This window comes from Crotalus tigris, unplaced genomic scaffold (genome assembly GCF_016545835.1).
Source record: "Crotalus tigris isolate CLP2741 ecotype Arizona unplaced genomic scaffold, ASM1654583v1 scf7180000021196.354758, whole genome shotgun sequence".
Taxonomy (NCBI): Eukaryota; Metazoa; Chordata; class Lepidosauria; order Squamata; family Viperidae; genus Crotalus; species Crotalus tigris.
In genome coordinates, this window is record NW_024098392.1 from 181,196 (window position 1) to 207,500 (window position 26,305).

Below are 26,305 nucleotides of genomic sequence, written 5' to 3' on the forward strand. Positions count from 1 at the left end.
ACTTCCCTTTTATACTCAGACTCTTAAAGGAATACAGACTCCTGTTGAGTCATTCCTAACATTGCATCATTCATCTCACATTATACAAGCTGGCTGTTGTGATTCCGTGCCAGCCAGTGGACCCGGCAGCTGAATCCGGGGAATCAGAGGAGGGGCCTGGAGAGCCATCAGAGTCGGAGGAAGGCTCTCATGAGCTCCAGGACTTACAATCTGATAAAGAACTTGGCCCCTCCACTGGTGCTCAGCTGAGACTCGGAAGACTCACAGCTGGAAGACATCATAGACTAGTGGTGGTGAACCTATGGCATGGGTGCCAGAGGCGGCACTCAGAGCCCCCTCTGTGGGCACGCGTGCCACTGCCCCAGTCCTAGGCCTTCAGCTGGGTTTTATAAAACCTTTTCGCTTTAGGCCTCCACCACTGTGTACAAAAAAAAAAAAAAGGTTCAATCAGTCAATTTCAACTTCTCACGGGGAAAAAAAAGTTCTTGCAAAGTTGGAATTGATTGATTGAACTTTTTAGTCCCACCCAGTCTGCTGTTATCACTGCAGCCATGCCCACCCAATGGGCCACGCCCACCCAATGGGCCACGCCCACTCAATGGGCCACACCCAGCCAATGGGCCACACGCACCCGGCACTCAACGATGTATAAGTGGGTTTTGGGTTGCAATTTGGGCACTCGGTCTCTAAAAGGTTCGCCATCACTGTCATAGACGCTCACAAACGCAGACAGGCAACAACAGCAGGACAGAGGGAGGCAATGGGGCGACTCCAAAGGAGGAGGAGAAGGCATTGAGAAGCTACGCCTTGGGGCTGTATAATAAAAAGGGAAGGTGTGGGCGGTGCTGGTTGCTGAAGGCAACCATTTGCAAAGGACTCAAGTTTCATGGAATCCTGTTCTGTTTGCCTTGCCTGTGAACAATTCTCTGTTTGAATCCTGCTCTGTTTGCCTTTGGACAATTTTCAGTTTGCATTGTGTTTTGTTTGCCTTTGTTTTGGGGACATTTCGCAGGTCTGTACATAATAATAAAAGGAGTTTGTTTTTCCTGTATTTCCAGCCTACTTGTTAAAAGAAGGGTTTGTCATTGTGAGTTAATAAGAACTCACATAGGCTGGGACAGAACACTGGTTAACTTCTAAATCATTACCTTGCAAAGATATCATGTAAAATGTGCGACCCCGTGGATCAGTCGGCTCTCACAATTTTCATATATTTTAAATTTTCACAATTGGCTTATGTGTGGGTAATCCACGAATCGTCCATTTTTCATTATCCATTTTAGTTAAACATGCAAGGCTCAGCTTATCCACAGATGGGCTTACACACAAGTATATACGGATGCACAGATATTTTACAAAACAAAATATATTCACAGATAAGCCCATCAGTGGATAAGACGAACTCAGTTTTGGGGGTACAGATAGTCCTCAACTCACAATTACAATCCAGCCCCAAATTTCTGTCAGCAAGCAAGGCAGTTCTTTCTGCCCCGTTTTACGACCTTTTTGCCACAGTTGTTAAGTGGATCACTGTAGGTGTTCAGTTACCAACAAGATTGTTAAATGAATCCGGCTTCCCCCTTGACTTCTAAGCATCTGAATTTTGATCACATGATCATGGGGATGCTGCAACCGTCAGGTGTCAAACAGTCATAAGCCATCTTTTTCTGCGCCATTGTAATGTCGAACGGTCATTACGTCGAGGACCACCGGTACCGAAGAAGCAGACGCTCACAATTAAATACTTACCCTTGTCCAATCTTCTCAAAACTGGTATATTTCTTCTTGGGATCCCCAATGCTCACGATGCCTCCTTTTAAAAGAAAAAGCAAAAAACTGAAATCAAATTCTAATTCTGCAGTTCAAGCTTCTTGTTATTTAAGCAGACATTAATTTCTTGGAAATACAGTTAGTTTTCAAAGGGAAAAAACCTAAAAGTTCACTTCACGGAACTAAGACTTCAGTAACTTTTTTCAGTGTTGATGTTTTTCCTTTTAGTGCAACTTGATCCATGCACAAACTCACTGGGCAAGCAGTAAATTACAGATATACCAGTTTCCTTCATTTTAAAACCAAGTAAGATAATATCGCCTAAGTATGGATGGGGAACTTCCAGACAAATCTCTGAGGTAAAAAAAAATCCCTGTTCAAAGCTTTGCCTGCCAAAATATAAGCAGAATATTAGCACCCCATCCTGCTTTGTTTCATCTAAGAATTTGTCAATCACACAGTCTTCTGTTAGAAATTGTTCTGATGGGCCTATTACAGTTAGTCCTCGACTTACAACGACCGTTGAGCCCAACATTTCTGTCGCTAAACAAAAGACAGTTGTTAAGTGAATTTTGCTCCATTTTACGACCTTCCTTGCCACGGTTTTTAAGTGAATCACTGCAGCTGTTAAGTTATTCACACGGTGTCTATGGAGATCCTCCGTCCTCTAGGTCATCACTGTCCTAAAGGTGCTTTTTTCAAGAGCAACTGGACTTCCTTGTTTCTTCTTTGAAGACATTTCACTTCGCATCCAAGAAGCTTCTTCAGCTCTGACTGGATGGTGGGGAAGGGAAGGATTTATACTCCTTGCAGACAGCCGGTCATTTGCCTTCTTTTAGAGTGTTGTTGAGGCCACTTGGAGGTTTACCTGTGTCCTCAGGGTCACCTGAGTGGTGCAAACAGGTGTGGAGCCTTCTTGGAACTGCTGAAAGGACTGTGTTGTAGACTGGAGATCGGTGATGCGTATTCCCCCCCCCCATTAAGAGAGGGCTATTCAATTTGGACACAGATGGCCTCTTTGACCCCTCTTTCAAACCAGCGGTCCTCTTTGTCCAAAATGTGGATTTTGCTGTCTTTTAAATGCAGATGGACTACTGAAGCTAGTCCTTTAAAAAAAAAAAAAAATCCATTTCTTTTTCTGCCATTTCTATAAATTTTTTTATCTTTTAATAGCGATTGATTCAGTGTCCACTTTCATTTCTTCTTTACTCCTCTCCAGGTCATTTTTATCAGATGATGGTCAGCCCAATTATTGGGTTCTATCTCAATCTCCTGTATATTTGGTTCTTAGTTCAGGGAACATCCATATCATATCAGTTCTGGACCATGATTTATATCTGTTCAAATAAAATGTATACTGGGTCTTTTTTAAGTCCCTTTCTCTCCAGACACCCTGTACACGTATCTCTTCTTATCATCTGGAAAAAAGCTTTAGGGAGTCTCTTTCTTCCTTTTTTCCCTATTTTACTCCTTGTGTAATCTAATTTTCCATCCGCAATTGCACTATCCTACTAGACAAATATTTTGATATTCCATTTCCAATATTTTCCTGTGTAGTTTTTGATAAAATTCATCTTGTTTATTGTTTGGTGCACATATTACTATCATCACAGTAATACACTTAGAAAACTGCATCCAGTTTTGGTCACCATGATGTAAAAAAGATGTTGAGACTCTAAAAAGAGTACAGAGAAGAGCAACAAAGATGATTAGGGGACTGGAGGCTAAACCATAGAAGGAACGGTTGCTGGAATTGGGTATGTCTAGTTAAATGAAGAGAAGGACGGGTGGGTGACATGATAGCAGTGTTCCAATATCTCAGGGGCTGCCCCAAAGAAGAGGGAGTCAAGCTATTCTCCAAAGCGCTGGAAGGCAGGAGAAGCAGCAATGGATGCAAACTAATCAAGGAGAGAAGCAACCTGGAACTAAGGAGAAATTTCCTGACAGTCAGAACAATTAACCAGTGGAACAACCTGCCTCCAGAAGCAGTGAATGCTCCAACACTAGAAGTTTTTAAGAAGAGACTGGACAGCCATTTGTCTGAAATAGTATAGGGTTTCCTACCTGAGCAGGGGGTTGGATTAGATGACCTCCAACGTCCCTTCCAACTTTATTATTATTGTTGTTGTTGTTATTGTTATTATCAATATCTTTTTTTATTTATCATTGTTTCCACCATTAAGAATCTTGCTGAATCTGGTCCTGATAGATTTGTTCTCCTATGTTGCGCCGTGTGTTTGTGAAGTGGTTGTTTCATTTCCCCACTGTACAGATCTGCACACGGCTCACTGCATTGTTATTCACACAGTTTGCTTCTCCAAAGGTGGGAATCACTTAACCCCGAACACTGCAACCATCATAAATATGAGCCAGTTGCCTAGCCAACTCCTATTTGCTCATGTAACCACGGGGCGATCAGTCTGAAAAACAGCCATAAAGCCTCTTTTTTTAGTGCCATTGTGACTTTGAATCCAGGTCCTAGGGTGCTCCATCGTAACTTTAAACAGTTGCTAGGCAGTAAGTCGTAAGTCGAGGACTGCCTGTCCTATAATTGTGAGTCTCCCAGTCCTTTCTAGCTTTGACAGTCCCACTTAACACACTCCATCTATTTAGAGAGGCAAAGCATCACACATCACACCACAAACCGCCCAGGGAGACACTTCTGAAAGCCTTCAAACACCGATTGTGCGAAAGCTTGCACTTTGCCCGTTAGCACCGGAGGAAACGGCTTAACACGAAACAGGGCAAGGCATAATTTTGTCGGCAATCACAATTAAAATACCGCAACCCCCACCCCCCCCACCCCAATGCAATACAGGTTGTCCTCGACTTACAACAGTTCGTTTAGTGACCGTTCGAAGTTGCAACGGCATTGAAAAAAGTGACTTATGACCCTTTTTCACACTTACGGCCGTTGCAGCACCCCTGTAGTCACGTGATCAAAATTCAGACACTTGGCAACTGACTCGTATTTATGACGGCTGCAGGGTCCCGGGATCACGTGATCCCCCTCTTGCGACCTTCCGACAAGCAATGGGGGAAGCCAGATTCACTTAACAACTGCGTCACTAACTTAAGTGATCCAGTTAACGACCGTGGCAAAAAAAAGTTTGTAAAACGGGGCGAAGCTGACTTAACAAATGTCTCGCTTAGCAACAGACTTTTGGGCTCAACCGTGGTCGTAATTCGAGGACTACTTGTATTTTTCCCCCCCTTCTCCTTTCCCTCTCGACGTTCCACTTCAAAAGAAATCTTACTCAATTTTTCCAGGATTTCTTCATCGGTCATTTTAGGTTTTTTCTTCTGTTTCTCGGCATTTCTCGCCAGTGTATCAGGGGGCGTGACGCTGTTTTCGGAAGGGGAGGGGATGGGAGAGGTCGTCACATCCCTGGTGGGGGCTGGAGGAAGAGGTTCGATCACGGAGCGGGTGTAAATCTGCATTTTTGGGAAAGAGAGAGAGAGAGAGGGAAGGAGAGAGGGAGGGAGAGGGAGGGAGAGAGAGAGAGGGAGGGAGAGAGGGAGGGAGAGGGAGGGGAAGGGAGGGAGGAGGGAGGAAGCAAGGGAGAGAGCGAGGGAGAGGGAGGGAGGAAGGGAGGGAGAGAGGGAGGGAGAGAAAGGGAGGGAGGAAGGGAAAGAGGGAGGGAGGGAAGGAGGATGGAAGGAAGGAAGGAAGGAAGGGAAGGAGGAAGGGAGGGACAGAGGGAGGGAGGGAGAGGGGGGAGGAAGAGGAAGGGAGGGAGAGAGAGAGAGGGAGAAAGGGAGGGAGAGGGGGAGAGGGAGAGAGAGAGGGAGGGAGGGAAGGAGGAAGGAAGGGAGGGAGGGAGAGGGGGGAGGGAGAGGAAGGGAAGGAGAAGGAGGGAGGGAGAGGGAGAGCGAGGGAGAGAGAGAAGGAGACGGAAAGAGAGAGGAGGGAGGGAGGGAGAGAGAGAGAGGGAGAGAGGGAGAGGGGAAGGGAGGGGAAGGGAGGGAGAAGGAGGGAGGAAGCAAGGGAGAGAGGGAGGGAGGAAGGAAGGGAAGGAGGAAGGAAGGGAGGGAGAGAGAGAGGGAGAAAGAGGGAAGGAGAGGGAGAGAGCGAGGGAGAGGGAGGGAGGAAGGGAGGGAGAGAGGGAGGGAGAGAGAGGGAGGGACGAAGGGAAAGAGGGAGGGAGGGAAGGAGGATGGAAGGAAGGAAGGAAGGGAAGGAGGAAGGGAGGGACAGAGGGAGGGAGGGAGGGGGGAGGGAGAGGAAGGGAGGGAGAGGGAGAGAGAGGGAGAAAGGGAGGGAGAGGGGGAGAGGGAGAGAGAGAGGGAGGGAGGGAAGGAGGAAGGAAGGGAGAGAGGGAGGGAGGGAAGGAGGAAGGAAGGGAAGGAGGAAGGAAGGGAGGGAGAGAGAGAGGGAGAAAGAGGGAAGGAGAGGGAGAGAGCGAGGGAGAGGGAGGGAGGAAGGGAGGGAGAGAGGGAGGGAGAGAGAGGGAGGGAGAAGGGAAAGAGGGAGGGAGGGAAGGAGGATGGAAGGAAGGAAGGAAGGAAGGAAGGGAAGGAGGAAGGGAGGGACAGAGGGAGGGAGGGAGAGGGAGAGAGAGGGAGAAAGGGAGGGAGAGGGGGAGAGGGAGAGAGAGAGGGAGGGAGGGAAGGAGGAAGGGAGAGAGGGAGGGAGGGAGAGGGGGGAGGGAGAGGAAGGGAAGGAGAAGGAGGGAGGGAGAGGGAGAGCGAGGGAGAGAGAGAAGGAGACGGAAAGAGAGAGGAGGGAGGGAGGGAGAGAGAGAGAGGCATTAACAATAACAGAAAGATCATAGATATATTGCTGGAATCTGCTGCCACCAGCAAAAAGCAGATCCCACGTAACAAAGAATAATTGAATAGAACAGAGCTAGCAGCATCCAAATTAATTAATTCATTTGATTTATGCAGCTGCCCATCTTGTAACAGTGACTCTGAGTGAGAGGGAGGTAATAAAACAGGAAACACAGCCTGTAGTTTCCATGGTGTCCATGATTACAGCACATAAAACAATTGCAAAAAAAAAAAAATCATTAAAAAATCCATCAAAATCTAGAATGACCCCTAGAATAGAATAGAGCTGGAAGGGACCTCGGAGGTCTTCTAGTCCAGCCCCCTTCTATCTCCAGCAGGAGAACCTTCAGCATTTCAGATAAGTGACTGTCTAGTAGTCTCTTCTTAAAAACCAAGGGCTAAAAACGGAACGATCAGCAGTTGGTTCTTCATTCGGTACAAAAATGGAGCTTCCAGCACCAGTAGCAGTCTACCTTCAGTAGCTGGGGCTGGTGATAAAGGACAGCAAAGGGAGGTTTATTGCTACTGTATCTTAACAGTGTACTGTATAGGCTCTTCTGTTCCCCGGTCCTTGACTTACAACCGTTTGTTTGGTGACAGTTCGAAGTTACAACAGCACTGAAAGTAGTGACTTGTGACTTGTTTTCACACTTTTCACGACTCTTGCAGCGTCCCCCACGGTCACGTCATCAAAATTCAGATGCTTGGCCACTGACTCATACTTACGACAATTGTGGTGTTCTGGGGTCATGTGAAAACATTCGGAGCAACACAACAAAACTCCCGGACCTCCTTTCTTTTTTTCCTTCTTTTTTTCCCCCCAGAATTCTTATGCTTCTCGGTTTTGAGGTGATACAGTTGGATTTTTCCATTTTCCCCTTCCCTAGTTTCCCATGAAACCAGGGAAGTTTCACAAAGGGGCACGGTGGCTCAGCGTTTAAAGCCGCTGAGCTTGCCAGCTGGAGAGCTGACATGCCGCGTTTGAGACCTGAGCACCACACGATGGGGTGAGCTCCCGTTCCTTGCTCCAGCTCCTGCAGCCCTAGTTTTGGGCCGAGGTGCACGCCTAAAAATCAAGCTAGGGCAGTGATGGCGAACCTTTTAGAGACCGAGTGCCCAAACTGCAACCCAAAACCCACTTACGCATCGTCAACTGACGGCTGGGTGTGGCCCATTGGCTGGGTGTGGCCAATTGGGTGGGCGTGGCCAATTGGGTGGGTGTGGCTGCAGTGGTAAGGGCAGACTGGGTGGGACTAAAAAGTTCAATCAATCAATTTCAACTTTGCAAGATCTTTTTTTTCCCGTGAGAAGTTGAAATTGACTGATCGAACCTTTTTTTTTTTTTTGCACATGGGGGTGGAGGCCTAAAGCGAAAAGGTTTTATAAAACCCAGCTGAAGGCTTAGGACTGGGGCGATGGTGTACGTGCCCACAGAGAGGGCTCTGAGTGCCACCTCCGGCACCCGTGCCACAGGTTCGCCACCACTGAGCTAGGGCCTATATTTTGCCGTCACTGGCCTTCTGAAAAGGCCTCTGCAACTGAGAATGGAGCTATGGATTCAATCCTTGGTTCTCGGCATTTCCTTCGGCCGCAGAAGTGGGACGGCTGGGTGGGTCTGTCGGTACCGCCGTGGAAAATACACCCCCCCTAAAAAATAAGACCTGGTGCCTGTTTTGGAGGCCAAAAAAAAGGGGGGGCCTGGACTTATTTTCATGGAAAACTCAGTAGCAGTTTGAAAGCTTGTGTGATGTGTCTGATTAACGAAACACTTCAAAGAACTTTCAGGCATTTTTTTAACCTAAAAAGCCTTTATTAGTATTACAGAGATGTCAGCACAGCATGGTGGATGCTAAGATCTGAATTTCCCTTCCTTTGCACATATTCTAGGCATTTCCCCTCCCTTATTTTGGGGTCATGATTCACATCTTCCAATTAACTTGGAGGGCAAAGGTTTACCGTATATGCTGGCATATAAGACGACCCCCGTCTTGGGCGCTGAGTCGCATTCCTAGAATGTCGCCTTATACGCTGGAAACTACCAATATTTCCGGCGTATAAGACGACCCCCGACTTCGGCGCCAATTTTAACACTTGCGGAAGTCGCCTTATACACCGGCATATACGGTACTTCCGTTTCTTTTTCGCTTTCCTTATATTCTCCTCCCCTTTCACTGTCACCTGATTTAACTCTAAAAATACTAGACGGTTCTGCATATATTGTCAAAGCAAGAATATTCAATATTAGCAGCGTTGACAGCTTGCAAATGTGAGTAGATCAATAGGTACCACTTCAATGGAAGGTAACAGCGTTCCGTGAGCTTTTGGCCTATAGCAGGGTTCTTCAAACTCGGCCCTTTTATAACTCGTGGACTTCAACTCCCAGAAATCCATAGCCAGCAGGCCTGGCTGAGGAATTCTGGTAGTTGAAGTCCACGAGTCACAAAAGGGATGAGTTTGAAGACCCCTGATCTATCATCTCAAAGACAATAAAATCGTATCACATCTAATAGTAGCATATAAACAGCATACGGATAGTCCTCGTTTAGTGACTACAATTGGGGCCGGCTATTTGATCATTAAGCGAAGAAGTGGCTAAGTCAGGGGTCTTCAACCTTGGCCCTTTTATGACTCGTGGACTTCAACTCCCAGAATTCCTCAGCCAGGCACGCTGGCTGAGGAATTCTGGGAGTTGAAGTCCACGAGTCATAAAAGGGCCGAGTTTAAAGACCCCCGGCCTATAGCCGTGTTGGCTACATGACCGGGGAAATTGTCTTCGGACAACCATCTCCCTTGGCAAAGAAACGGAAACGAGCACCTGGAATCGGACACAAACCTTTTATCCGTTTTTAGTTTCCCGTCACAAATTGCCGCAAACCGATTTTCAAAATAATTTCCCAGGGCTCACTCAAAAAGGAACCAAACCACTCACCGACTTCGTGTGTTCAGGCCGAGGGGCGATGACCGGCGGGGGGAGAGCTTCGTCGTCGTCGTCATCTTCCGAAACAGAGGGCACGGCTGGAGTTTCCGACACGGCCTTCACATTCTGCGGGGAAATAACACTCTCAATTTAATTGGAAGCAACCTGGAACTAAGGAGAAACTTCCTGACAGTGAGCACCATTAACCCGTGGAACAGCTTGCCACCAGAGGTTGTGGGAGCTCCATCACTGGAGGTTTTTAAGAAGAGACTAGACAACCACCTGTCTGAAATGGTATAGGGTCTCCTGTTTGAGCAGGGGGCTGGAGTAGAAGACCTCCAAGATCCCTTCCAGCTCTATTCTGATTGAGTGAGTTATTTGTTAGGTTTTTAGATCGCAGCTTTTGCTCGGAACCTCAGGGTAACGTATGGACATTTTTTCTCAAAATTGCCTCAAAATCCCTCCCGCCTCGGCCTTGAATAGTCAAGGGCGGACTAGCCTCCCCGTCCAGCAATTTCACCCCTAGGTGAGACTGCCATTCTCTGCAGAAAGAAAGAACGGGCTATACAAGAAGTCCTCGACTTACGACCACAATGGAAATTTCTAGTTGCTAAGTGAGACAGTCGTTAAAAGTCAATCGCGCTGAATTTTATAACCTTTCTGCCACAAGCAAATCATGAAGTCATTAAGCAAATTCAGCTTTTCCCGTTGATTTAACCACCTCAGGATTTATTTAACAAATGCTGTGATTCATGCAAGGATTTGGTATACGTTTAGTTTAGTTTAATCTAATGAAGAGAAGGATGAGGGGGGACATGATAGCAGTCTTCCAATATCTCAGGGGCTGCCCCAAAGAAGAGGGAGTCAAGCTCTTCTCCAAAGCACCTGAAGGCAGGACAAGAAGCAACGGGTGGAAACTAATCAAGGAGAGAAGCAACCTAGAACTAAGGAGAAACTTCCTGGCAGTGAGAACAATTAACCAGTGGAACAACCTGCCTCCAGAAGCAGTGAATGCTCCAATACTGGAAGTCTTTATGGACAGCAGCAGCAGCAACAACAACAACAATAACAATAACATAATAATAATAATAATAATAATAATAATAATAATAATAATAATAATAATAATAATAATACCACCACCACCACCAATAGTAATAGGTGCCTTGAGTGCAATCCCAAAACAACTGGAGCACCACTTGAACACCATTGGCATTGACAAATTCGCTATTAGTCAATTGCAAAAGGCGGCCTTACTAGGAACTGCTTCCATCCTGCGACGATACCTGTAATACCATCAAACATCCACATCTGCCTATCCCAGGTCCTGGGTAAGGACTCGATAGGTAGACAAAACGCCAAATCCAGTCTGAACATCTGGCTGACTATGCAATGATCCATAATAATAAAGTTGGAAGAGACCTTGGAGGTCATCTAGCCAACCCCCTGCTCAGGCAGGAAACCCTACACCATTTCCGACAAATGGCTGTCCAGTCTCTTCTTAAAAACTTCCAGTGTTGGAGCATTCATAGCTTCTGGAGGCAGGTTGTTCCACTGGTTAACTGTTCCCATTGTCAGGGGTTGGACACTCCTGACCTATACTATACCTGGGAATTTGGTTTTTCTTGTTTTTCTTGTCTAAATGTAGAACCTTTACTTTTTTTACCATTGACTTTCATTTTATTAGATAGCGCCCAGTGTTCAAGTCTGTCCAGGTCCTCCTGTATCCCAAGCCTGTCTTCTGGAGTGTTGGCTATTCCTGCCAGCTTGGTGTCATCTGCAAATTTGATGAGTGCCCCATCTATCCTCTCATCCAAATCGTTGATCAAGTTGTTGAAGAGCACTGGGCACTTGGAAGAGAACAGATTACATAGTTTTCTTCCCAGCCAGAAAGTCACACGAAACGGCTTGAAACTAACACCGCTTGGGTTTAGATGTAGGACAGGGCATTCACACAATCTATCACCCTGAGAACTTAGGGCACGCTGCCCTCTTTAAGCTATCACTTTTCCCCTCTATGTGCGAAAACAGCCCCTGGGAAAAACTAGCTCATTTAAAAATAAATGTTCATTGCTTGGGAGTGAGAGAATCAGATTCATCCGAATGTGTTAAATACAGATGCCGGCTTTTTACCTGTTGTTTGGGAAAGGCTGGGTTTTAAAAATAGTCCCTTTCACAGACATGTTTGTTTGGTGTTTTGAGATTCAGTGTGCTTTTTTTTCCTTTTTTTTCTTTCAAAAAGAAGGCAATAGCTGCATCAATAAAATAACGTTAGATCTGCGGCATTATTTTTAGCCCTGCCAATTCAGTTCTTCTCGCACTTATTTCAGGATTTATGTCCCCCTTTTTTCAAAGCAAACTTGAACCATTTCTAATGACAAACATACAATGAACAGGTGACGTCCTGGCCTAGGCCTGCAAAACTTTTACAGTTTAGATTTCAGACTATTCAGTGACAGAAAACCCTGTCATTTAATGCCTATGTTCACACAACCAACTTCAATCAAAATAGAGCTGGAAGGGACCTTGGAGGTCTTCTAGTCCAACCCCTGTTCAAGCAGGTGACTCTATACCAGGGGTAGGCAACCTTGGCTCTTTTATGACTCGTGGACTTCAACTCCCAGAATTCCTGAGCCAGCATGGCCCAGCTTGGAAACCTCTCCCTTTCCCCTCAGCATGGCTGGCTGAGGAATTCTGGGAGTTGAAGTCCACAAGTCATGAAGGGGCCATAGTTCCCCATGCTGGCTGAGGAATTCTGGGAGTTGAAGTCCACCAGTCATGAAGGGGCCATAGTTCCCCCAGGCTGGCTGAGGAATTCTGGGAGTTGAAGTCCACAAGTCATGAAGGGGCCATAGTTCCCCATGCTGGCTGAGGAATTCTGGGAGTTGAAGTCCCTGAGTCATGAAGGGGTCATAGCTCCCCCATGTTGGCTCAGGAATTCTGGGAGTTGAAGTCCACGAGTCATGAAGGGGCCATAGTTCCCCCATGCTGGCTGAGGAATTCTGGGAGTTGAAGTCCACAAGTCATGAAGGGGCCATAGTTCCCCATGCTGGCTGAGGAATTCTGGGAGTTGAAGTCCACCAGTCATGAAGGGGCCATAGTTCCCCCATGCTGGCTGAGGAATTCTGGGAGTTGAAGTCCACAAGTCATGAAGGGGCCATAGTTCCCCATGCTGGCTGAGGAATTCTGGGAGTTGAAGTCCTCAAGTCATGAAGGGGCCATAGTTCCCCCATGCTGGCTGAGGAATTCTGGGAGTTGAATCCATGAGTCATGAAGGGGCCATAGGTCCCCCATGCTGGATGAGGAATTCTGGGAGTTGAAGTCCACCAGTCATGAAAGGGCCATAGATCCCCCATGCTGGCTGAGGAATTCTGGGAGTTGAAGTCCACGAGTCATAAAAGAGCCAGGGTTGCCTATCCCTGCCTTATACCATTTCAAACAAATGGCTTCCAGTCTCTTCTTAAAAACCTCCAGTGATGAAGCGCCCACAACTTCTGGAGGCAAGCTGTTCCCTAACACACACACACACACACACACACACACACACACACACACACACCAAAAAAGGGACCACAAATGCTAACCTTTGCGTAATCATGACATTAATTTGTGTCCTTAATTTATCTGTATTATGTTCTTTTATTTTTAGTTTCGTCTTACTAAGGTATATCTTTCATTCAAAGTGTTCAATTAAAAAAAATATAAAATGAATGCAATTACAGCCTTCTAGTCAAGAATTTCCCTTCCCCCCCCCATCTGAAAAATCTCAATAGGGTAAGAACTTGGAGAGCCTCTAAGAGTCAAAGCAAGATGTTAGGACCAAAGATAATCCTCAACTAATAATCATTCGTTTAGTAATTTAATATTATAATAATAATAAAGTTGGAAGGGACCTTGGAGGTCATCGAGTCCAACCCCCTGCTCGGGCAAAAAAAAAAAAATAGGGACTTAACGACCATTTTTCACACTCACGACCATTGCAGCATCCCCATGATCCTATGATCAAAATTTGGATGCTTGGCAACTGGCATGTACTTATGACGGTTGCAAAGTCCCGGGGTCGTGTGATCCCCTTTTGCGACCTTCCGACAAGCAAAGTCAAAGGGGAAGCTAGATTCATTTAACCACTGTGTTACTATCCTAACCACGGCGGTGTTTCACTTAACAACTGTGGCAAGCAAGGTTGCAAACAGGACAAAGCTCAATAAATGTCTGGCTTAGGAACATAAGCATTGGGCTCCATGGTAGTCATAACTTGAGGACTAGCTGTAGTTCCAAGGATCCTGATAAAATCCCTGCCAAATCTCACTCACTTTGCAATTGGTGGCCAGTCTCCGAACAGGCCTATTTGAGTGGGCCTCACATGCTAGCAAACACAGCCATCTACAGCTGAGGCCACCAACCTTTCTCGGTTGACGGACCAGAGGGAAAAGGGAGCAGAACGCTTTTGACATGCGTGCGTGGGGCCGCAAGCACACGTGCGACCCAAATGGGGCAGGGCTAGCATCCATGTGATACTTGCTAGCCTTGCCCCGTTCTTGTGTGGTGCAGCACCGTTTCCACGTCCCAGCGTCATCCTATTTTTGCACCCCGAGGCACGGCAGCATCCCATTTTTGTGCTGAGGCACGTCGATGTCTCATTTTCACACCCCAATTTGCAGCGGCAGCCCGTTTTTGCACCCCGAGGCACAGCGGAGTCGTTTTTGCGCCCCGAGGTGCATCAGTGTCCCGTTTTTGTTCCCTGAAGCGCATCAGCGTCCCATTTTCATGCCCCGAAGAGCAGCACATCCCAATTTTGCGCCCCGAGGCACAGCGGCGTCCCATTTTTGTGCTACCGTGAGTGGGTGTGTGTGCACGCACTGGCCGTTGGAGACTGTCCCGTGGCCTGGTGGCCAGTAGGCCACGGCCTGCTACCATGCCGTGGCCTACAAGTTGGGGACCCCTGATCTACAAAACTGGAAACTGACATCAATGTGACGAGAGCAGCATCACACTGTGGCAGCCACACAGCTTTTGTGCAGGCACGCAACATCGCAAGACATGCACAGAAGGCATTTATCAGGACATCCTGGTGCGACTTTTCAATTTTGCTACCCTTGCGTATGTGCACCTCCCATAATAGATTGCTGCCTGTAAATATATTGTCATAACCCGGTCAGCAAAATTGGATAATAGCTCTCCATTAAGTGCAATCAATCCAAAAGGGTCTTCCAGACACATACTGTTGTTATTGCCTGGTGCAGAATAGCTGGATTTATTATTATGGCTATTGTCCAATAATCTTAAAGACGATGCATTTTAATCAAGCCAAAAGGGAGCAGGAAAATGTAAACCACTCAATGCCAAATGATCAAGTTTCTTTTGATGAATATAGGCAGCGAGAGACATGAATTTTATTGCAGGCAGTCCTCAATTTATGGCTGTAATTGAGCCAGAATTACAGGGGCTGCTTTAAGTTGTGTTGTGTTGGCTAAAGGAAATAAAATCTGCATTACTCCTGCTATTAAATAGTCTATCGCTGAAAGTGCAAACATAAAAATGTCCACGTAAACAAATATAAGACAGTACAGGTAGTCCTCGACGTATGACGGCAACGGAGCCCGGATTTTTGTGTTGTGAAGTGAGAAATTTGTGACCTGAGTTTTGCCCCATTTTTACGACTTTTCTTGGCATATTTGTTAAGTGAACCACTGCAGTTGTTAAATGGGTAACACCGTCGGGAGGTCGCAAAAGGGGAATCACGTGACACCCCCCCCCCCGGGACGCTGCAGCCGTCATAAATATGAGTCCGTTGCCAAGCGTCTGAATTTTGATCACGTGACCAATGGGAGTGCTGCGACGGTCGTAAGTGTGAAAAATGCTCATAAGTCACCTTTTTCAGTGCCGTTGTAACTTCGAATCATCACTAAATGAATTGTTGTATGTTGTGTGTATGTTGTATGTCGAGGACTGCTTGTACATGATTTCTGCATTTCAGGCCACCACAAGGAAGACCATGGATATAGTACAGTGGTTCTCAACCTGTGGGTCGGGACCCCATTTGGGGTCGAACGACCATTTCATGGGGGTCGCCAAACAACTGCAGTCCGCCATTTTTTTCCCCTTTTCCTTAGCTGTGCTACTCCCTTTTATTCTATTGGCTTTTGAGAGCCAATAGAATAGACTCTCTTGAATAGAGTCTAATTCTATTGGCTTTCAAAAGCCAACAGGAATTGTCCAGGCTGTCTCTGCCCTGCTGAGCCCGCCAAAAGTCCCATTCTGCAAACAGTGCTGCACCAGTTGAGTAGTCCTCGACTTACGACCGGTTGGGGGTCACGGCATTAAAAAGGTTGAGAACCACTGATATAGTACATATTTATGGTTATTAAGTGGAAATAAATGCTGATTTCTGGTAACAAAAACAACATCATAAATCATGGTCATGTGACAACAGAAGCAGCAAAGGGCCATAAAGGCAGGCCAATTGCACACACTGCCAGGTGGGGCTGATGGCCACCCCCTTCACACAGTCACAGAAACGGAGTTGGAAGGGACCTTGGAGGCCTTCTAATCCAACCCCCTGCTTAGGCAGGAAACCCTATACCAGGGGTAGGCAACCTTGGCTCTTTTATGACTCGTGGACTTCAACTCCCAGAATTCCTGAGCCAGCATGGCTCAGCTTGGAAACTCTCCCTTTCCCCTCAGCATGGCTGGCTCAGGAATTCTGGGAGTTGAAGTCCACCAGTCATGAAGGGGCCATAGTTCCCCCGTGCTGGCTGAGGAATTCTGGGAGTTGAAGTCCGCAAGTCATGAAGGGGCCATAGTTCCCCCATGCTGGCTCAGGAATTCTGGGAGTTGAAGTCCCCAAGTCATGAAGGGGCCATAGTTCCCCCATGCTGCCTCAGGAATTCTGGGAGTTGAAGTCCACGAGTCATAAAAGAGCCAAGCTGGCCTACCCCTGCTTATACAATTCCAGACAAATGGTGGTCCAGTCTCTACTTAAAATCCCACAACTTCTGGAGGCAAATTGTTCCCCTGATTAATTGTTCTGACTGTCAGGAAATTTCTCCTTAATTCCAGGTTGCTTCTCTCCTTGATTAGTTTCCATCGGTTGCTTCTTGTCCTGTCCTCTGGTGCTTTGAAGACTAGGATGACCCCTTCTTCTCTGTGACAGCTCTTCAAATATTCAAATAGTAAAAATATCTACATGTACCAATAACCATTACTTGGAAATCAATGTATTTACACAGAATTTCCATAATCTAAAACAGGGGTCTTCAAACTTTGCCACTTTAAGACTTGTGGACTTCAACTCCCAGAATTCCACAAGTTTTAAAGTTTGCCAAGTTTGAAGACCCCTGATCTAAATTGACTGATGTGTTGTGAAGTCTGTTTGCAGCTATAATAATGATAATAATGATAATAATAATAAGAAGAAGAAGAAGCAGAAGAAGCAGAAGCAGAAGCAGAAGAAGCAGAAGAAGCAGAAGAAGAAGAAGAAGCAGAAGAAGAAGAAGAAGAAGAAGAAGAAGAAGAAGAAAAAGAAGAAGAAGAAGAAGAAGAAGAAGAAGAAGAAGAAGAAGAAGAAGAAGAAGAAGAAGAAGAAGAAGAAGAAGAAGAAGAAGAAGAAGAAGAAAGTGCCACCTATGCAAAGAAACTGAAGAAACAGTGGACCACCTGGTAAGCTGTTGCAAGAAGATTGCACAGACTGACTACAAGCAGCGGCATGATAAAGTAGCAACAATGGTGCATTGGAAGATCTGCAAAAACTGGTGGGATCATAAAATAGAGAAAGTCATAGAAAATGATAAAATTAAACTGCTCTGGGACTTCAGAATTCAAACAGACAAGCACCTGCAACATAACATCCTAGACTTAACAATTGTCGATAAGAAAGACAAAAAAGTCTGGAGAGTGGACGTGGCAGTGCCTGGAGACAGCAGAATAGACGAGAAAGAACTGGAGAAGATAACAAAATACAAAGACCTACAAATAGAAATAGAAAGACTATGGCAAAAGCAAGCAAGGGTAGTACCAATAGTCATAGGCGCCTTGGGTGCAATCCCAAAACAACTGGCGCACCACTTGAACACCATTGGCATTGACAAATTCGCTATTAGTCAATTGCAAAAGGCAGCCTTACTAGGAACTGCTTCCATCCTGCGACGATATCTGTAATACCATCAAACATCCACATCTGCCTATCCCAGGTCCTGCGTAAGGACTCGATAGGTAGACAAAATGCCAAATCCAGTCTGAACATCTGGCTGACTGTGCGATGATCCATAATAATAATAATAATAAAGTTGGAATGGACCTTGGAGGTCATCTAGTCCAATCCCCTGCTCAGGCAGGAAACCCTACACCATTTTGGACAAATGGCTGTCCAGTCTCTTCTTAAAAAGTTAACATTTCACAATAGGTTTACACACATCCCATTCTACAAAGAATTTCACATTTGGATATCTAAGGCAGCAAAATACGACTTACCAGAGTATTTGAGGAGTTGTAATCTTCTGCAGATTTATCTGGAAGAAAAACAGAATCTCATCACACAACTAGGCGTGTGTCCCATTAATGCCAAAGATCACTCAAATCAAATTAGGTGGGGGGGGGGAATGAAAACTGAAACTAGACACACATCTAGCTGTATGCTTGTGTATCCTCCAGATCTGTTAAATCATCAACACTTATAATTCTCATGAGGGCTTAGAGCAGTGGTTCTCAACCTGTGGGTCAGGACCCCATTTGGGGTCGAACGACCATTTCATGGGGGTCGCCAAACAACGCAGTCCGCCATTTTTTTCCCTTTTTCCTTTTTCCCCTTTTGAAAGCCAATAGAATAGACTCTCTTGAATAGAGTCTAATTCTATTGGCTTTCAAAAGCCAATAGGAATTGTTCAGGCTGTCTCTGCCCTGCTGAGCCCACCAAAAGTCCCATTCTGCAAATAGTGCTGCACCAGTTGAGTAGTCCTCGACTTACGACCGGTTGAGTAGTCCTCGACTTACGACCAGTTGGGGGTCGCGGCATTAAAAAGGTTGAGAACCACTAGCTTAGAGCCTTAGAATGTTAGAGGGGGTACTCCAGACATTATATCAATATCCCTTGGGATTCACTTCTTTGTTAGAGGTAAGGCAGAAGATATTAAGAAATCATACGGTGATTTATCTAATAGAATAGAATAGAGAATAGAGCTGAAAGGAACCTTGGAGGTCATCTAGTCCAACCCCCTGCTCAGGCAGGAAACCCTATACCATTTCAGACAAATGGCTGTCCAGTCTCTTCTTAAAAACTTCCAGTGTTGGAGCATTCACCGCTTCTGGAGGCAGGTTGTTCCACTGATTAATTGTTCTCACTGTCAGGAAGTTTCTCCTTAGTTCTAGGTTGCTTCTCTCCTTGATTAGTTTCCATCCGTTGCTTCTTATTCTGCCTTCAGGTGCTTTGGAGAATAGCTTGACTCCCTCTTCTTTGGGGCAGCCCCTAAGATACTGGAAGGCTGCTATCATGTCCCCCCTCGTCCTTCTCTTTGTTAAACTAGACATACCCAATTCCAGCAACCGTTCTTTGTATGTTTTAGCCTCCAGTCCCCTGATCATCTTTGTTGCTCTCCTCTGTACTCTTTCCAGAGTCACAACATCTTTTTTATATTGTGATGACCAAAACTGGACACAATATGTTCCAAGCATGGTCTTACAGGGTCTTAAGTCATCCAGTGAATTATTTATCTGCATCTAAGGTACTGTCCTTTTAATATCAAGTATTTTTATTCAGATTATTCTGAACTCAGCCCCTCAGACTTTTAATTTGCTTCAGGTTCAGTTGTACCAAACATTACATCAGTTCTTTTGCTGCCCTGATTTCTAGAAGGATAGCTGCGTCAGTTCAACAACTATCAACCGTTTATTTTGAGATTGGATCTCATGAAGTACTTTCTCTGTGCCAGAGGGAGGAGGATGGATCCTCGTGAAGGTGAGTGGGAGGAATGATAAAACTTAGATAACACAGAATTTAAACAGAGAGGCCAGGAATAATAATTACTTTGGATTGGGTGTGACGTAGCTAATTTATGGCTTGTATATTGCTGTCTTAAAAATCCTATTTATCAGAGTGGAGACAAGCCGATGACACAATACAGGTAAGTCCTCGGCTTACAAATATTCCTTAAGTGGCTATTCTAAGTTACAACAGCAATGGGGGGGAAGAGACTTATCACCATTTTTCAGATTTTTATGACTATTGCAACCTCCCCAGGGTCACGTGATCAAAACTCAAGACATTTGGCAACTGAGTCACAATTATGACGGTTGCAGTGTCTCGGGATCAAGTGATCCTCCTTTTTGCAACCTTCAGCCAAGCAAAGTCAATGGGAGAAGACAGATTCACTTAACAACCGTGTTACTAACTTAACCGCTGCAGTGATTCACTTAACAGCTGTGGCAGAAAAAGTGTTCAAACCATTTGTCTGAAATGGTGTAGGGCAGGGGTAGGCAATCTCGGCTCTTTTATGACTCGTGGACTTCAACTCCCAGAATTCCTGAGCCAGCCATGCTGAGGGGAAAGGGAGAGGTTTCCAAGCTGAGCCAGGCTGACTCAGGAATTCTGGGAGTTGAAGTCCACGAGTCATAAAGTGGCCATAGTTCCCCCATGCTGGCTCAGGAATTCTGGGAGTTGAAGTCCATGAATCATAAAAGAGCCAAGCTTGCCTACCCCTGGTATAGGGCTAGGCTTCCTGCCTGAACGGGGGGAGGGGGGTGTTGGACTAGAAGATCTCCATGGTCCCTTCCAACTCTGTTATTCTAGTCTAGTCTAGTCTAGTCTATTCCATTCCATTCCATATTTTCTATTCTATTCCATCTATTCCATTCCATTCCATTCTATATTCTACATTCTACCCTATATTATATTCTACTCTACTCTACATTATATTCTACTCCATTCCACTCCACTCCACCACTCTACTCCACTCTACTCTACTCTACATTCTACTCTACTCTACTCCACTCTACTTTACTCTACATTCTACTCTAATCTATCCTGCTCCACTCCACTCCAGTCTACTTCACTCCATTCTACTTTACTCTCTCTACATTCTACTCTCTCTACATTCTACTCTACACCCTGCTCCACTCCACATTCTACTCCACTCCACTCCATCCTTCCTTCCTGGTCTTGTCTAAAGAAAGTTACCCACCTGTGAAACTCATATATTTCTGGCTGTTGGTTGTCTTTTTGGAATTGTAGAATTCCAGCACATCTAGCACGGCTTGAGGATTCTTCTTTTGCTCCAGTTTGGTGATGTTGGACGTCTGCAGCAAGCGGGCCCATTGCTCTGGCATGCCCTAAAAGTCATCATTTTTAAGAAAGGATTAGCGTCGCCTGCTTTACAATTACAACCTACGCTTGACCAAGCAATACAGGTAGCTCTCAACTTACAACCACTCATTTAGTGACCATTAGAAGTTATAACGACACTGAAAAACTCAACTGATGCTTGTCCTTCACCCTTAACGACGTTTGCTGCACCCTCATGGTCATGTGATCAAAATTTGGATGCTTGGCTACAGGCCTGTAATTTTGACGGTTGCAGTGTCCCCGGGACCATGCAATTATCTTTTGCGAACCTCCAACAAGCCAATTTTTCTCCGGCTTAAGATGAGAATTTGACCCAGCAGTGCACAATTGCAATAGGAGTTTGCATCCTTCACACCTTAAGCGGGAGAAAACTCCCTTCTCCAGGAGATCTTACAGCAGTCTTTCTAAATTTAAGTCTGCAAAATTTGAGGCCAGTTTTTCCAACTTTACTATTATTATTATTATAGGTCTTTGGTTGTTTGGGTTTTCTCCCACGTAAAATTGGAAGTGTCTTGGCGACGTTTCGACGAAGTCCCATTCGTCATCTTCAGGCTGGTGTTTTCAGCTTCGTGCTTCGAGGAGAAATGTGTGGTCTTAGCTGTTTCTTCCTTTTAACTGCCAGTGGGGGTATGAACTGATTGGGTGGGAGCTTGGCTGTGTTCTGATTGGGTGGAGGTGTGTTCTGATTGGTTAGGGGCTTGGCTATGCTCTGGTTGGCTGGGGGGTTGGCTGTGCTCTGATTGGCTGGGGGAGTGTTCTGTTTGGTTGTGCTCAGGTTAGTCTGAGTTGCAGGGGGGTTTAAGATTTTGGGCTGCCTTGCTATTTTTTGGCTTCGCGTTCGTGGTCGTGCCTCCTCTTCATGGAGGGTGTCAGTTTGCTTCATGTATGGATTGGAAGGGTTTAAAGTGGCTAATGATGCAGCTGTGGTCTGGCTTCTGGTTTGTGGTCATGCCTCATCATCGGTGTGGTTTTGGGTTTGCTTTTTGCGTGGATGTGTGGTGGGTTCATACCCCCACTGGCAGTTAAAAGGAAGAAACAGCTAAGACCACACATTGCTCCTCGAAGCTGAAAACACCAGCCTGAAGATGACGAATGGGACTTCGTCGAAACGTCGGCAAGACACTTCCAATTTTACGCGGGAGAAAACCCGAATAACCAAAGACCTACATACAAACACCCACAAAAACCTCAGAAAACATACACACACACACACACACACACACACACTGTGTGTGTGATATATATATGTGTGTGTGTGATATATGTGATAGATATGTGTGTGTGATATATATATTGTATATCACACACACATGTATATATATCACATATCTCTCTATAAATATAGATAGAGATTAGATGTAGATGTAGATGTAGATCTATAGATATAGGTATATAGATATATAGATAGATATAGATATAGATGCAGGTCTATACCCATGAAAATCTATGAAAACAGATAGATATAGATATATATATACACACATATATGTTGTGATTTGTAACACAAGGCTATTATTTCACAAGTGATGGCCTCATGGCTTGCAGTAGACACCAGGCCTGCTGTTCTTACTGTAAATTCGCCTGTCACAGCGTCAAATCCAACGTGGATCGTGTGTTCGAAGTCTGACGGGAGAGAGATCTCTGGCCGTTCCTTCTCCTTCTTCTTGCTGGCTGTCGTAAAAAAAAAAAACCAAATTAAGCAAAATAAAAATAATCAGGGGAATCATTATTTTTTATAATTATTGGATTTGTTTGCCGTCCGATTGCCAGAAACAGCACAAAAACCCACCATCCAATAGCGAATGACGGATTCACTTAATGACTGCTACATTCACTTAACAACTGCTGCTAAAAAGAGCGTAAAATTGAGCACAGGTGCCCTTTTTAATAGCTAACACTACATTTACTGACCGTTCAAAGTTACAACAGCATTAAAAAAAAGTGACTTAGGACCCTTTTTCAAACTTAGGGCCATTGCAGCTTCCCCAGGGTCACATGACCAATATTCAGAGGCTCGGCAACTGGCATGTACTTGTCCCGGGGGTCACGTCATCCCCTCTGGTGACCTTTCGACAGACAAAGTCAATGGGGAAACCAGATTCGCTTAACCACCATGTTCCTAAACTCAAATCTGCACTGATTCACTTAACAACTGTGGCAAGGTCGTAAAATGGGACAAAACTCACGTAACAAATGTTTGACTTAGCAACAGAAATGTTGCACTTAATTGTGGTCGTAAGTCGAGGACTTGCATTTGCCATGGAAAGTATGTTCCCAATTACAGACATAAGTCAAGGACTATGTCCTTCTCCGCAAGTGTTTAAGTGAACTAAATTTTCATTTTGAATATTTTGATTTCGTGATAAATCTGGCTTCTGTCAATTGAATCGCCAAAACTACAACTGGTCCATGAAAACCTGGGGCAGGGGTAGACAACCTTGGCTCTTTTATGATTCGTGGACTTCAACTCCCAGAATTCCTGAGCCAGCCATGCTGAGGGGAAAGGGAGAGGTTTCCAAGCTGAGCCATGCTGGCTCAGGAATTCTGGGAGTTGAAGTCCACGAGTCATGAAGGGGCCAAAGTTTCCCCCGTGCTGGCTCAGGAATTCTGGGAGTTGAAGTCCACAAGTCATGAAGGGGCCATAGTTCCCCCATGCTGGCTGAGGAATTCTGGGAGTTGAAGTCCACGAGTCATAAAAGAGCCAAAGTTACCTACCCGTGACATGGGGGGGTCTCATTTTTAACAATATTGGCACCTACCAGTAGTAATCATAGATACAAAAAGCAAAAATATCCATCTTCTCCTGCTGATGCAAGCACAGGTAATCCTCGACTTACAATAGTTCATTTAATGACCATTCAAAGTTACGACAGCACTGAAAAAAGTGATTTATGACCAGTTTTCACACTTAACGACCATTACAGCATCCCCGTGGTCAAGTGATCAAAATTCAGAGGCTTGGCAACTGACATGTACTTATGACAGTTGCTGTATCCCGGGGGGGGGGTCACGTGATCCCCTTTTGCGACCTTCTGACAAGCAAAATCAATGGGGGAAGCTGGATTCAATTCACCACAGTCTTACTATTTTAACAACTGCAAAGATTCACTTAACTATGACAAGGAAGGTTGTAAAATGGAGCCACATTTACTTAACAAATGTCTCTCTTAGCATCAGAAATTTGGGGTCATTAAGTCGAGAACTACCTGTGCTTTTTAATTTTAGCTGTTTTTTTTTTTACTTTTGGGCTTCAGCCCAGATATGTTAGTGAGGAATGATAATCAGGACATGCAAGGAGATTGTAACACCCATTACATAACACAACAGATACCTATGATTTCAATGGGCTTGTTCACACAGCCTGCCAAATGATGGCTTGTTAAACTACAATTTGTTAAAAAAAAACACAACTGAGTGGGTTTCTAATATATTATCCCCATCGAACCGATGCAAACTAAAGTCTCCCACTAGGTTAAACCCAGGTTAACGAGACTTAATTGCTGTTTTTTACAAAGGATGCTTAACAAATCATGGTTTAATGTACAGGTCTCCTCATACAATGAACAGTTCATAGACCAGCTTGGTGTAGTGCAGGGGTCTCCAAACTTGGCCCTTTAATGACTTGTGGACTTCAACTCCCGGAATTCCTCAACCAGGCACGCTGGCTGAGGAATTCCGGGAGTTGAAGTCCACAAGTCATAAAAGGGCCAAGTTTGAAGACCCCTGGTCTAGTGGTTAAGGCCCCAACTGGAACCAGGACATGGTGAGTTCTAATCCCACCTTTTATGCCTAAATCAGCTAGGAGATTTTGAAGCAGTTATTCTCTCTCAGCCCAACCCACCTCACAAGGTTGTTGTTATGGGGAAAATAAGAGGAGGAAGGACCATTAGGTACCAACACACATTCTGGTGTGAGAGAAATTCCCTGAGGATGGGCTCCAGTATAAGTCCAAAAGCTTGGAAGACAAATTCTCTGGTCCCGGTGACTGACCCAGATTGGATCCTGCGGGATTAGGTATGTTTGCTGCATTGAGTTATTTATAAAAATAATCAACACAGGGAAAAATCTGATGAATAAATATTAAAATAATGGGTGGATTCCTATAAAACACACAGCCACAAACCACACAACCCATCTTAATTTAATCAACAGAAGAGTGTCTTTTAAATATACTCAATAAGCCATCAACAAGCCAGTCACATTATGGTCATTTTCAAATCACATATCAAGCCACGATTTCTTTAGCCATAGATTGCTGAACAAGCACCCAGTCAGGGCTTCGTAGAACACATTAAGCCATAAACTCTGGCTTACAATCCACACTGGCTGGGTTCACACAACACACCCAGCAACAAAGCAACCAGCATTTGGGCTTAACCTGTTTTCTGGATCCACACAAAACATTGAATCAGAAACTAACCAGAGACCAGGTCAGTGAAAAATGCTAAGCCAGGAACAAACTTAGCCCATTTTAACGTGCTGGATTACTGTAAATATTAGGTCTTTAACGAATCCAATTCAGCATGTTGTGAGAATCTAAGCATGCCACCCCTTTTTAAGACAAGATAACCTTTATTGTCATTTTTTTTTTAATGTGGGCACACTGGCACATATTAAAAATGAAATCCTGTTTATGTATTCCATTTCTAGAGTCTCTACAAATTCTCAACTCACCTGGACTTTCTAACTGAGCTCCCACGAAGGAAATAAAGAATTTGCTTTTATCCATTCAAAATCCCACCTTGATTTCCCATTGGTTGATCCAAGAGGGGCAGAAAATTCTAGGATCTACTAAGACTCCTTGGGTTGATTCCTACCGGGTCAGCAAGAGCTTCACATATGGATCTACTCTAGCAATAGGCCTTGACTCACGACCACAGCTGACCCCCTAATTTCTATTGCTAAGTGAGGCAGTCATTAAATGAGTTTGCCCTGTTTTTTGCGACCTTTCTTGTGGGTGGGTGGCTGGGGAATTCTGGGAGTTGAAGTCCACCCATCTTAAAGTTGTCAAAAGTTGAGAAAAACGGGCCTCAAGTTCTGCAGTCTTAAATGAAGCTTGCAGAGAACTTTTTGGCATCGTCGTCCCTACACATCCCCAATTTAAGTCATCTCTGGAAGCTATTTTCTGCAGTTAATAATAAGCAGTTTAAAAAACGCGCAGCAGTGAGGATTAAGAATTCAATTAATTGGCTTGAAAAACTCTTAAGTAAGCAGACATTTAAATTCCTGGTTTAAGAAGGCTTATAAAAGTGAAAAGGCAAGCAAAGGGGTTATTCTGAACAAAGGCTGGGCCTGGGCACATTAGAATATTAACAATTCGCAACCCTCCATGCTGTCCAAACCAACTTGTTTTGCAGGAAGATTCATTAGTTTAAAAGAATTAATGACTTCATGGCCTGCTGAACTGCAGATATTACCGTATATATTCATGGATGAGCCCATCCACAGATAAGCGGATATTACCGTATACATTCATGGACCTTTGAAATTTTCATATGGCTTAATTTTTACGA

At 44.9% G+C, this 26,305-nt stretch overlaps 1 protein-coding gene across 2 annotated transcripts in view; it reads right to left on the reverse strand.

The window, feature by feature from the left end:
• The window catches only part of PAK1 (p21 (RAC1) activated kinase 1), a 74,108-nt gene that overhangs the window by 14,647 nt on the left and 33,156 nt on the right, over positions 1-26,305 (reverse strand). For both annotated transcript variants that reach the window (XM_039369683.1, XM_039369684.1), the window contains exons 3-8: positions 22,363-22,463; positions 20,632-20,779; positions 17,930-17,967; positions 9,473-9,586; positions 5,028-5,205; positions 1,750-1,813 (exon numbers count right to left, since the gene is read on the reverse strand). In XM_039369683.1, the coding sequence (XP_039225617.1) occupies positions 1,750-1,813; positions 5,028-5,205; positions 9,473-9,586; positions 17,930-17,967; positions 20,632-20,779; positions 22,363-22,463 (643 nt within the window). The remainder of the gene's footprint in view (positions 1-1,749; positions 1,814-5,027; positions 5,206-9,472; positions 9,587-17,929; positions 17,968-20,631; positions 20,780-22,362; positions 22,464-26,305) is intronic.